Genomic DNA, 13,907 nt, shown 5'->3' on the forward strand with positions numbered 1-13,907 from the left:
AGTTTTTTTTGTCACAACGTGGTGACAGTTTTAATAAATATGTAAATAATATATACACATTGTTTATAAAAGTTGCAAATTGTGGCAATTAACCACCATTTAACCACTCACATGGAGAGTAGAGTTTTCAACATTAGATTTTTTTATTTTGAAAAAAATATATACCCCTTGCTTAATATGTATCTGTTCAGACATGCAGATTGTATTACTGAGATTATTTAGCCCATAAAAGCTGAAACAAGTTATAGTTGGGATGAATAAAACAGACAAATTTGATTGTGTGACCAAATGCTACGCTTCATGCAAAACAAAGACAAAAAAATGGACAATTAGCTCGATGTTTTACATCCAACGATGCGTATTCCAGGTATTTATTTCAAACTCCTCATTTAAGGCATTAATGACGTCGTAAAAACAGAAACGCCCACTTGCGGGAAATATAAGTCCATGGGCTCCTTGTGACATGTCGAGTTTGCAACCTGGAAAGGTCTCCCTTGCATAAAATAGTCATTCACAAACACTTAACATTAAATCACAGTTCTTATTTTCCAAACATGGCAGCTAAATGACACGGCACAGTCAAAAGAAAAATGCACTTTAATGTGCATTACAGCCACATTAGAGAAATAAAACTATCACTTGTTCACATGCTTTCTATTTGATTAATCTCTTTTCAGGTTAAAAGAAAAAAAAAATCTCACAGTAAATAGCAAACTAAATTAAAGCAGAGGTCTTCCGTTGAAAGACAGTCATCAATCATATATGTTGCTAAGCTGTAAAACTTACTGATATGTTAGGAGAAGACATGAACCTGAAACATTGCAAATAAAACTAATCTCTTGGCTGCATGTAAAGTATTTAAATCAATGCTTCACCTGGCAATATAATATACTGTGCTTTTTCTCGGTTTTATATTATGCTAGTGGTCGTTTCCTCTTCTCTGGATTTTTTACATTTTATTTTATTTTTTAGTTTTTCACTTTTATGGTTGGCTCCACTACATCAAGAGGAGCCAGTTGAGGCGGCTTGGTGATCTGGTCAGCATGCTTTCTCGAAGATAATAGGTGAATGGCTCCTGGTATATCTCGAACTATTTCACAGGGAAACCATTGGATAAAATAAGAACACACCAATCTGGATGTGAGATCAATTATTGCCTGCAGCACAACTGTAGTCTTTTTCTGTGTATAGGCTGTGTGTCGATGCTAATGACCCAGTTTCACCATTGAGCTCTGCAAACAATGAGTACATCTAAACGGTGCGGAGCGCTGAAACTACCATCTAGTGCAAGTGAGCATGAAAGGAAGAGCAGAAAGCAGCATGTGGACAATTTAAAGCAAAAACGGAAACACGTCTGAATTGAATGCAAGAAGCACGCTGAGTACTGTATGAACAAATGCTGATCAATTCCACAATTAGCTATACACGTTTTAAATCTTTAATTTATTGCTTTTGTTTCAAGTTGGCACTTATCGATCAGCAGTAACGAAAAAAAATCGATATAAACGACACTGAGCAATACGTTTTGCTGTACGAGAAAATGCCCTGTTACAACAATCTAAAGGCTGGAATCTGAAATGTGCACCTAAAGTAACAGAACAGCAAGTTTAACTTTATTTTGTCAAGAGCTAATCTAGTTATACTCAGAGGAACACGGAGCTTTATAGATGTCAGAATTATTGAGCTTCAACAAGCGCAGTGTAAAAACTGCTTGTAGTTGATCTAGACCAATGAATGGAAGCAGAAGACGGCCCATCAACATGCTCAACATGCATTTATGGTGCTAAATTAAGTCTTCATCAACACATTTCTTTCCTTTTACAGAAGAAGTGTAGGAGATTTTGGCAAAAAGAAAAAGATATATGAAGTAAATAAAAGTAGACTATTTGAGTGAGGGCAGCATTGTTTAAATTACTGGCACATTCATAAAGACAAACACAATTTCTGTACTATTAAATAGCACTTTGATAGCATTACATACGGCAATCTGAAGGCATATCACTAATGGAGACTGAACTTGAGTAAAATCAAAAACAAAACAAACAAAAAGCACAATAAAGTCGTCTCCAGAACCCATCTGCTTAAAAGATGCATTGTCCGGTTCTGGGTCGGTTCAAAATTGTCACACTTAAGAGTAAAAATTTCATTTAGAAGAAAAGAACCAAACAGCCTCAGTACTAATTTGATTTCATTTACGTTTAAAATGAACCAACATAACTAACTTGTGCATTAAAAATGTTTTAATGACTTGTCAGGGCAGCTGGAGCAGATAAGGGAAGTACTTCCACAAGGATGGCAATACTTGGTTGTGTCATTGTTCAAATGACAACATGCACATAGCGTGAGGGTGAAATATAAGTATCAGATTACACAGTGAGACAGAGGACTTCCACAAAGTTCCCTTTTTTTAAATCTTGACATGAAAAAAAAACTGTAGAAAATAAACACTCAACCCAAAAAGGCATCAAAAAAATGCAAAAACTAAATTCCTAGCTCTGCCAGATTCCACTTACTGAACAATTAGCAGCCATAGAAGAGATCTGACACGACACTGAGAGAGAGAGATGCACGTTAAAACCATAAGAAGGCTCAGTGAAAACAATCAAAACAAGTTGCTGGTAGCTTAGTTTTGCTGTGTTAGAATTTATGCAACTTTAAGTTTGCAGCTTGAGTGTACAGCCGGCCCCCGGCTCCCGTGGCATGTACTGCATATCAGCTCCAACTTCTTTTCTGTGAGTCTGAATGCTGCCTCCCATCACTTTCCTCCTGTCCTCCTCTACGTCGGTGCCAATCATGGGGACTTTCACCCAGCCGTCAGTGGCCACGCCATGTTTTTTCTGGTGTCTTTTGTAGTTGTCCCAGTGGCCGGTGGTGTAGCCGCACTCCTGACACTTGTACGGCTTCTCGCCGGTGTGCCGCAGCATGTGCCGCTTCAGGTTCATGCTCTGGTTGCAGCTATAGCTGCACACGGGGCACTGGAAGGGCTTGGCGCCCGAGTGGACGCGCTGGTGCCGCTTGAGGTTGGCCAGGTTTCCGCAGGCGTAGTCGCACAGATGGCACTTGTAGGGCTTTTCTCCCGTGTGCACCCTGTGGTGGCGCTTGAGGTTGTCAAAGTGCGCTGAGGCGTAGTCGCACTGGGGGCACTTGTACGGCTTCTCGCCGCTGTGAGTCTTCATGTGGCGCGCCAAGTGATTGGGGTAGTGGGTGAGGAAGGGGCAGGCGGCGCAGGTGTAGACCTTGTCACTGCGCTCACCGGGGCTGTTGGGAGACGATGAGGAGTCCTTGGTCAGCATTTCAAGGGTACACTTGGCACAAATCTGGGCCGAAGAGCCGTCCTCGTCCTCCAAGACGACCCCGCATAGCCGGCAAGTAAAAGGGAAAAGTGGAGTAGGGAGCGCCGCACTTTCTGCCACGGCCCCTCGAGTAGTCCTGCTGCTACCGCTGCCGGTCATCTCCAGCAGAGAGGGAGGCTGGTGGCCAGGAGCTGGGTTGGAAGCAGGGATAGGGGGTGGAGATGCTCCCTTCAAGTTATCAAAGACCGACAGGTAGTCACTGTTCTGGGCCCCCAAACTCAGATTAGAGGTTGGCCTTGCAACCTCAGAGACTTATGGGGAAGAAGAAAATAAATAAAAAATTACAAAGTGAGTTATTATGTCATATGATATATATTTCAAGACTGTTATAGATACAATTTAAAGTGCCTTGTAAAACATTTACATCCCTTTAAAGCTGCATTATTTAACTTTTATAAAAAAAAAAAAGTTTTCTACATTTTTAAACCTGAGAGTATAACATGAGAAAGGCAATATTAATATATATATATATATATATATATATATATATATATATATATATATATATATATATATACATATATTAAATCAAGCTTCTCTGGCTCCTCCCAGTGGTCCATTCACAGAAATACACCAGTTCAAATCAGAAACAGCCAATCAGAGCCAGGAGCTCTACAGCTCCTCCCCCAAGTCAGAGCCTGCTGTTAACGCGCAGGCTAGCGAGAATGGCTGCTGACAACAGCGAGTGAACATTAATTTTTAACATCCTGTAACATTAAGTTGTTTCTGTGCCTTCAGGACATTAAGCAGCGTGCACACACGGTTGATTGACAGCCTTAAGACCCTTCATTCTGGCTCTGATTGGTTGCTTCTGACCAAGTGGTGTATTGCTACAGATGGCAGTAGGACCACAGGGTGAAGCCACAGGAGTTTGATTTTTTCATAGTTTATGTTAAGCTGACATGATATGGTAGCAGTTTTAACAAACTTTCAAAAAACATATTTTTATAAAAGTTAATTACAGTCATGTTACAACCAACTTTCATTAAGTTGATTTGTTTTTGTGTTGTCCAGTAGTTAAAATTACAGGGAGTCTTACCTGAAGCACCAGACACTTCCTCATTGGGTCTTTGCTCACTCCCAGGTCTCTTCAGGCTATTGTGGCCACACACAGGTTGAGGTGGGGCGTCCTGTCCCACCACTGCAGAGTGCATCTGGGACAAATTAGGCACATGCATGCGCTGGTGCCTCTTGAGGTTTCCGAGGGAACTGCAGGCAAACGCGCACGTGTCACATTTGTAGGGTTTCTCCCCAGTGTGGATGCGCAAGTGTCTCTGCAGGTTCACCAGCTGGGCTGAGGCGTAAGTGCACAGAGGGCAGTTGAAGGGCTTCTCCCCATTGTGCGTCTTCATGTGACGCTTCACGTGGTTGGCATAGCGAGAGGAGAAGCCACAGAGGTGGCACGAGTGCTGCTTGAGCAGTCTGTCCTCAGCAGACAGTTCTTCCTTGTCACCCACCCCGTTCCCCAAGCCCTCACAATCAGGCTGGGAATCCGCACGAATCTGCAAACCGGAGCGAATCCCGCCGCCGCTCCCGAAAGGAGAGCAGAAGTCTGAGCTTTTCGCCTCCCTGGAGGCTTTGCAACACCGAAGGCAGTAAGGCCCAACCAGGTCCATGCCCGGGCCGAGAGGTTCGTCGCGGAGCTGTCCGCAGCCCCTACAGGACAGGTAGGGAGGAAAAGTTGGCTCGGATTGAGTCCCTCGGCTCTGGCTTTCCCTCCTGTTGTCACCTGTGCTGCGCGAGTTGTCCGTTTCACTTTCCATACTGAGCTGGCTGTAGGAAGAGCTCTCCTCATCACCCAGAGGACACACGGAGAAACCGATCTCAGCAGCTACTTCTGTAAAACAAAAACAAACACATTTCATCCTAAAAGCCCACAAAGTGAATACAACTCTCACAAATGTACACAGCTTAACAAAAAAAAAAATATGATTATGAGATGAAGACTGAAGAACAAACACAATGCAGTTAAAGTCTTTTTTTAGATTCAGTTTACATTCCTTATTTTCTATGGAACTTTGCTGTTTGCATGAGTGTTCCGTAAAAGTGGCTCCCAGTTCAACAGACGGTACAAAACTACATTTGTTATGATTCTATCTACAGTATCATAAAGAAGTGTTTATACACCCTGAATTTCCCCTATTGAGCCATAAACGCCTGTTGTTTATTTTACTGAAATTTTCTGTGATCGATCAACACAAGATAGGGTTTTCATTTTTTCCCCAACAAAAATTAATCTAGATACAGTGCAAAGTTTTTAATCAATTTGCTTTTATACACTAAAAATAAAATTCATTTTCCCATGGGTACTACTAAAACGATTATTGGTTATGCACCTATCAGCTTTGCACTTCTTCAGCTTAAATTTGTGGATGCATCTAAGGCTTGATCAGACTGAATGAAGAGTCACTTTTCCAGTCATACGATCTTTTGTGTGTATGATAAAAGTTTTTTTTTTTTTTTTTAACAAGAACACTTTCAGCCACTTTACTTTACGGCTAGTGGAAAACTATAAACATGACTATGTCTTAATTTCTTGCAACCTCTGCTGATTCCTTACTTCTCTTCCACAAAGGCAATATCTCTGGAATGTTAATGGAGGTTAACAGTTGTTCTTTCAACAACTATTATCAACAGTAACATCCCATTTTTTTTTGGCTGCTTCTACTAAAATGGGTGTGAAAAATCTAATGAATAGGAATACTCTTAGTAATCAGACGGTGCATATATTAACCAAACACTGTGAAAAGAGCCAGCTCTTCCTTTCCACTACATTACGGTGAGCAGGTCACTTTAACCATGTTAAGACTTAGCTATGATAATTCCTATGTACATGTTCAAACAAGCTCAGCTGTTTTCACTGTTCTCAAATTAAAACCTGACCACAAAATTCATTTCAAACTTCACTGCACAACGGAGGCATTCAGGACGGGGGTGGCACTGTGCTACACAAAACTACACAGACAATGTTGAGTTTAGAAAACACACAAAAAAAAAAAAAAACATTAAAGAGAAGAGGTGGAAAAGTAAATGCAATGACATTTTTGAACATAAAAACTCACTTCCTTATTGTCCCTTAAGTGATAACTTGTAGCAAAGAAAAAAAAACAAACAAAAAAACAACTTTCGGGTAGACAAAGCCTCACTTCACAGTAAAATCCTTTTAGTGAATGAAATGATACTCACAGACTAAGCCGAGTGTATTTTGGAGGTAGAAAATCTATTTTTCCTAGATGGTGGAGTAAAGAAAATTCAATGCCTTGACATGCCGAGCTCTCAAGGGCTGAACGAACAGGACTGAGTCCACCTTCCTCTCCAGATGCTGAAGCACAAAGTGAGGAAGGGGAGATCTGGAGCTGGCCTTTTATCCCGGCCCATGAAAACCCCTCATGGATGATTACCAGGCCTAATGATAATGATGATGACTGCAATGGTGAGGCTGCTGCTTCTGATGATGATGATGATGATAATGATGATGATGATGAGGGCAGAAGATGGTGATGATGATGATGATGAGGGCAGAAGAAGATGATGATGATGATGAGGGCAGAAGATGATGATGATGATGATGATGATGATGATGATGATGGGGAAACCATAATGGAGGTAGAGAAGCGGGAGCAGAGGCAGCACATGATGATGAATAAATGCCTTCTTATGACGATGTCCTTGATGGTAATGGTCCCGTCTTTATGACCCTTATACAACGTTCGTGTTTCAGCTCCTTCTTCCGCTTTCTCGTTTTTCAGTTCACTCAGTCTGACAAACAACCATGCAGCGAAATGTGTGCTGCCTGTTACACACCATCGCCAAAAACTGCAGCGATGTAGGTGGAAAAAATAACACATACACAAAACAGACTAACAAAAGAATAAAAACATTGTGGTCGTGTGTCAATCCTTTCAGCTTGTGAGATGAAACCAAATAGAATCCGGAGTTCAAGAGAACAAAAAGTGGAAAGACTTTGAAAGAAATCTGTGAACCGCTGTCTTTTGTTTTTACAACTGGATTTCAAACCACAAAAGATGAAAGTAGCACTTCATATGACAATATTTTTCCCCCTTAATTAATAAATTATATGATGTATTGATCTCCTTACTAAATTTTGGTAAACGTTGAAATGCTCCTTTACTGGAACTTCTAATTACATAGCAATTAATTAGATGTCCAAAGGCTGAGAAATCATTAAAACATTTATTTTTTTTCACCTTCTGGCACAATATGAAAAATTTGGCCCTTTATGTTATGGGAAGACAGTTTTCTCTTCATACATAAGAACACTCTTTAAGAAATGGCAGCTTATCAATTGATCATTAGTCAATCGTTTATCAGTCAGCTTTAGATTAACTCATCATTAATCAATAACTTTCATCCCTAAATATAATGCATCCAGTTTAATTTTGACCATTATAATTAAAAAAAATAGCTTTAAATCAGAAGTCGTCTCCAGCATCATTAGCAGGCTGTAGCCTAGCTTATTATTTTCATACCTCACGTTTAAGTTTTTTATGACTTATCTGACATCGAATATAATTTTTGGGAACTGGGAACTCAACATAAAACCAAACTCAGATTTACTGTTTTATTCACCAGTTTGTGATTTTTAAAACAAAGACACAAACTCAGTTTCTAAGAAAATAAATAAATCAAACTCCCACAAACCTGCAAACTTTTCCAAGCCTAGAATTCTGTCGTGATCTGCATCATCAAACACAAGGTCTTGTTCTAGAAGGAAGTCTGTGTCTAGGGGAAGGTTTCCAGGAGCGTCAGCAGCTACACCATCTTCAGAATCCACTGTGGTCAGAAACAATAAATAAAGAAATAAATCAGACATTTAATGATTCGATATATTTGAAACAATCCACATAAAGCCTTTGGTGTTTTCTCCAAAGACACTAAGGTAAACAAAAACTGTTAACAGCGGCCGAATGTTGCTTTTTTTATTGTAACTACACCAGATGACATCTTTAAATTTAATTTTATGAGATTTTATTACAGTTTGATAATCCAACTCTGACTCTTCCATAAAAACGACATCTTTAATTTAAGTCAACAAAATTACTGGCACCTATACATTGTAAAATACTAGTAAATATTGCAATGCTTTGAAGAAATTTTTCATTTTTACTTTTTTAGGTTGATGAGAAAAGGAACCTGTGACTTTCTTTCCCCCCGGAAGGGTCTACATGTCACATAATACTGAATTCTGTTTGCCACGCTTCAAAATAGGAAAGAGAAGAGACGATGATCTTTCAAGAAAGGCAGATGAGTGTTAAATCTTCTTACGACAGAAAATGGCTTCATCAAATTACAAGTAGCTTGCTCTCTTCCTGGAGAAAAAGCATATTTTTACCATCCAAAATGTAAATTTTTGTAATTTGCTAAATTCTACTGAGACTTAGATGAGACTAAAGCTTGGGACACACTACTTGACTTTCACAGTCAGATTTTGGAAAGACTGACTTCACACTAACAGACTTTTGCAAATGAAAAACATAACTAAACCTGTTGAGGATTACAGACTATGAGATTCATCAAAACAACTAAAGCCAGGTAAACATATCAAATTTACAAGGGCAAGAGTTTGAAGGGTAAAACAGATCCATAGGTGGGGCTTAAAGAAGATACTTTCCCGTCAGGGGAGTCGGCGCTGTATTTTTGCGCCGACTCCCCTGCTTCTGGGCCGATTTCTTTTCAAAGGGTCCTGAGAGCGTTGGTGTGCGTTTGTCTCTGCCAGGAAATCAAAAAAACAGTTTTCAATGGACCTTTCACCAAAATAATGATCCAGAGAACTCCCCAAACTGAACAGAAACGGCTCACCGGACAAAAAAAGTGAGTCCCCTGAACTAAATCCAACGGCAAACTTTTGGGTGAACTGAAGAAAAGAGAGCACAAGAGGCGACCGGGGAGTTTGGATTATATTGTTTTTACTTTACGAAATCACGTACTGAAATACCAAGTCCTCTCCTAATAGTAAAAACGCAGTCCAAAGAGTAAGAAAAATACACAAAAGTCCTTAATCTAAAAAACAAAAAAACAAAAAAAAAACCTCAATATGTCAGGGGCATATTGAGTTTATGAAGAATATATCAAATACATCGGGTACATCTTCAAAATACAGATCAATAATGTAGTCATATTTTAATTTCGCAACAAACTACAAAAATGATAAAACACAAAACAAAAACGGCAAAATCTTACATCTTCTAAAATCCTTTCTGAAGTCGTTTTTAAATAAGTTTGAGAACAGCCCAGTTATAACTGAACAGCTGATCTTCGAGTCAATTTGATGTGAAGACATGGATCGAGAATAGAAACTGTTTCAAATGATGGTTCTGTTGTTTATGACTTATGTAAAAACAACAATAACAGTCAACTTTAAGAAGATCCATAGAGCACCTACACTTGACTGGCTGTGGATTCTGCTGTTTTTTTCTTGGCATCTTCCGGTCAGCCTCTCTCTTCTGTCCAGCGTCTTCTTCCAGACTTCCACAACCATCAGCTCATTGTCATCTGTTCGGATAAAATATTTTGAAAGTATCCAATTCCCCAATCAGCCATATCATTGTGCGCATGCACCCAGCATCCGAGCTCGTCTCTTAAGGTCTGCGGTCCTATCAGGCACCCACACATTTGCAGCAGCTTCCATAGATGACAGATGCTTGACTGGACTGAAATCTTAACAATTTAAAGGCCTAGTCAATGTCTTAAATAGGCTTTGAAGGTCAAGCCACTTACAAGTAAGCTTGGATTTTTATTCTGCATGATCAAATGCTCTCAATTATGCTACAGTCATGGAGAGCAGGAAGGCATGGTACTTACATAATTAGCTGACGATTATTACAGTCCAGACGATTCTTCGCAATATGCCTGAGATGTACATTAACACTGCAATAACAATAAGATTGTGACATACTGTTTAGCGCTAGTGGGCACATTATCCTGATAAACAAGTGAACTACCCTCGTTACAGTAGGGAGTTCTCCTTTAGGGAGTAACAATTTAAGTGAAACGTGGAAAAAACTGTGTCCACAAATTAAACATTTCCAAACAACTTTTTTTTAAATCCTCCAAAACGAGCCAGATTTTTCCAATGTGGTGAGTTCAATTAAAAAAAATTAAAAAAAACAATCATAATGGCTGCACACCGCACACATTATTACCCAGAGCTACACAAACAAAAGCCATCTCATGTCTCAAAACTGAATGGGCCGTACTGCACGTACAGTGCTTTGAATAAATATCCGTACACCCTAACCTTATCACAAGTTGTCTTGCTACGACAAACTATGGTTTCTTCAAAAGGGATAGACCAACACATAATGGTGCTTAACTTAACAACTTACACAGGTTTTTTTTTCCCTCTACAAATAAAAATGCCTTCAGAAGTCACTTAATTACTTCCAACTAAGTCCAACTATGTATAATTTATTCTTAGTATAAACTATTTTTTGAAGGCCTCCAATGTTTGCTTGATAATTTTAGTGAACAAGCAGCATCATGAAGACCAAGACACACACCAGACAGGTCAAGCAGAAAGTTGTGGAGAAGTTCAAAGCAGGGTCAATGTATACAGCGATATACAAAGCATTTAACATCTCACAGAGTCCAATCCATTATTCTAAAATGAAAAGAGAGCATTAATCTGACAAGAGGCCCATGGTGTCTCTGGAGGAGCTGCAGAGATCTTCAGAAAGTCCTGCAGAAGCTGTCTGCAGGACTTTCATGCACTCCACAAATCTGGCCACTTTTCCACCCTTTTGTGGAAAAGTATAAAGATGTTGGAAGTAAGACATATGAGGTCCTGGTTAAATTTTGCAACAATCTAGAAGGATGTTTTCTGGTCAGAAAACATCCTTGCTGATGTGGCCTGCATGCAAAGCACTATGTGCTGAAGAAAACTCACACTGCATGCGACCATGAGCACAACGTCCCTTACTGTGAGATACGGTGGGAGCAACATCATGCTGTGGACATAAATATCTTTAGTAGGAATAGGGGTTTACGGGGTGGAGGGGAGCAAAGCTGATTTGAAGATATATGGAATTGAACACAGGGTGAGTCTGGAAGAAAACCTGCGTAAGAACTTTAACATCACAATATTTAAGGGAGCAACAATAAAGTCTGTAAGGTTTCCTGACCTTGTAGAAAAATCTACTGAAAAAAATATTATATACTCAATATTATATATATTACACTCTTCACTCAACAGGAATAAAAACTATATATTTAAAACTATAGTTAAATACAGTCTACTGTGTTACATGTGGTGAACAAATAAACTGCACTACAAAATTTATTTGGTGTCCTGATGTACCTGATTGTTGATTTTTGTTCTTGTCCCAGCCATACAAGCTATTGCGAAGAACTATATTTTTTTCTTCTTATTTATAATAAATGATTATTAAAAAAAATAATCACAAGATACTTTTAAGTCCATTTTGCTCATACTACACCCAGTACAACAGTTGCCTCTTTAATCTGTAACAGTAATTGGTAATTCCAAATTGCCCTTTAATGGATAGAAAGATTTTCATTTAGTTGGAACCTTTTTTTTCTCTTTTTTTGCATCTTAGGACCATTAATTTATAAACTTCACTTACTAAAATTGACTTGGAGTTCTGTTTACAAAAAGTAAATACAGTGATATTTCTAGCCATAAGAATGACCTCACCGGAACAATTTTGACTTAAAGATATATCAATATATACAAGTGTATGTCGAGAACAATAAACATCGTGGTCTTTCTTGCCTGGTCTCAAGAGTCTAGGATTAGAGCAATTTAGTGATCACATAGTCTTGATTTGGGAAGGCAATTTAATGTCAGAGTAATTTCCCCCCCCCTCCCCGTAGTTTATGTTACCACGTTACAATGAACAAAGCTGAAACAGAACAGCTGAAAAAAAGGGTATAAACCACTGCAGGGCGCATTCTCATTTCCATGTGGAGCATGTGCAGAGCGTAAACAAAAGCCATTAAGATGCTACAGCAAAAATGGCTAACAGATTCGCTATGGAATTGCAATACAGCATGAACAAATCATGTGCCAGGCAGTAAAACAAAGCTGAAATGCCTTTAATTACTGCAGGACACAATTGCACAATGTAAACATGAAAAAAATGTCAGCAACGTTTCAGTGTCCGCTGTTAAGCAGTCCAACGAGAAGCTAAAATTAAAGTTGTCCTCGTTATTGTGCAGTAATGAGTAACAAGAACCATCTTTAGTGAACATTTCAGCAGCAGAAAAACATAGATAGCCGAATAGCTAATGTCAACTTCACTGGTTAGCTATCAAGCTAACTTACCTAGATACCGTAAATATTCCAGTCGAGGGGAAAGGTTTCTAGCTGCGGTAAATTGTTCATTAGACGAGAAGAATATTTCCTCAAACACCCGACATCTGTAGATCCGCCATGTTTTCATGGGCTGCGGTGACAAAGAAAGGCAATTAATGGTATTTTTCATAACTTAATTGATTTTCTGACTCGCCTGTAAACCAACGGTAACAACAACTACTACAGTACTTCCGGGTTTTGCCTTTCAGAGTAAAACCAAGTCGGCTTTCTTTTACTCAACACAAACTTTGTGGTACTTTGTATTTTAGATGCTGTTTAATTGCTTTGGTGATGATTTTCCTCTGTATATTTGGGGGAAATAGTGGAAAACTATTATTCTAATTTGCCCAAAATTTACCTTTGATATATATATTTTTGTTTATCCTTCTGTCCTTAACCTGAAATAGTAATTTTCACACCTTCTATCAACATAAAAAATAAGATGGTAAATCTATTAGTGTAAGTCATTAGTCCAGACAAAAAAATTCATAATTCTATTTCCATAAATTTAACACCCTTAATCCAAATCACCCATCTTCAAATTTAGAGTGCATTTTATGTGCATTCATTTGCCTCAAACCTTTTCATATTTTGTGATTACAATTAGCAATTTAAATAATGTTTGTTTGTATTCCTTTACAGCATGATGCAGCCATCATAGTGTATCACTTTGGAGGTGATGTGTTTATGTAGAATATATGTATGTGATTTTTAAAACATTCCACTACTGAACATTTGTAGAACATGGTATTCATCCTCCCTGAGTCAAAACCTTTAGAAGGCTACTTTTAACTGCAATTACTTTTAACTTGAAAATCAAGAACGTCTGAAGACTAATATTTGTACACTTTATTTGTTAAACAAGGACCAGGTTGTGTAAAAACATTAATCTAATTCGTCTAATAATTAGACGAATTAGACTAAAGTCCAATTAGACTCTAATTGGACTTTAGTCTGCACTTTGAGTAGGTCATTCTAACATGATTATGCGTTTACCTCAGTCATTCTATTTGACTTCTGGCTATATTCAAATAGAATGACTACAGCCATTGGCTACAGAATGGCCAATAGAATATCTATAGTCTGGTATATTGGTAGTGATGCAATATGCAACTCAACCCATTTTCTCAGTAATTTTTACTTTTCTCATCGATATCTTACTTTCTCTTTAACACATAGCTTGTAGCTCAAAAAGTTTGATTTTGATCTTACCTGGCAAG

At 38.6% G+C, this 13,907-nt stretch overlaps 1 protein-coding gene across 2 annotated transcripts; it reads right to left on the bottom strand.

Moving 5' to 3' along the window:
- Window positions 1-124: 124 nt before the first annotated feature.
- Window positions 125-12,859, bottom strand: znf513a (zinc finger protein 513a). Of its 2 annotated transcripts, XM_044107406.1 has the most exons (5): window positions 12,658-12,773; window positions 9,757-9,866; window positions 8,016-8,147; window positions 4,393-5,190; window positions 125-3,604 (listed from the first exon to the last, which is right to left on the bottom strand). In XM_044107406.1, the coding sequence occupies exons 2-5, from the start codon at window positions 9,794-9,796 to the stop codon at window positions 2,655-2,657; spliced, it is 1,920 nt and encodes a 639-aa protein (XP_043963341.1). In that variant the 5' UTR covers window positions 9,797-9,866; window positions 12,658-12,773; the 3' UTR covers window positions 125-2,654. The 2 variants fall into 2 exon arrangements, with proteins under 2 accessions (XP_043963341.1, XP_043963340.1); XM_044107405.1 differs by lacking the exon at window positions 9,757-9,866 and having other exon boundaries at window positions 12,658-12,859.
- Window positions 12,860-13,907: the final 1,048 nt, after the last annotated feature.

The sequence above is a fragment of the Gambusia affinis genome, linkage group LG22 (assembly GCF_019740435.1).
Source record: "Gambusia affinis linkage group LG22, SWU_Gaff_1.0, whole genome shotgun sequence".
Classification (NCBI taxonomy): domain Eukaryota; kingdom Metazoa; phylum Chordata; class Actinopteri; order Cyprinodontiformes; family Poeciliidae; genus Gambusia; species Gambusia affinis.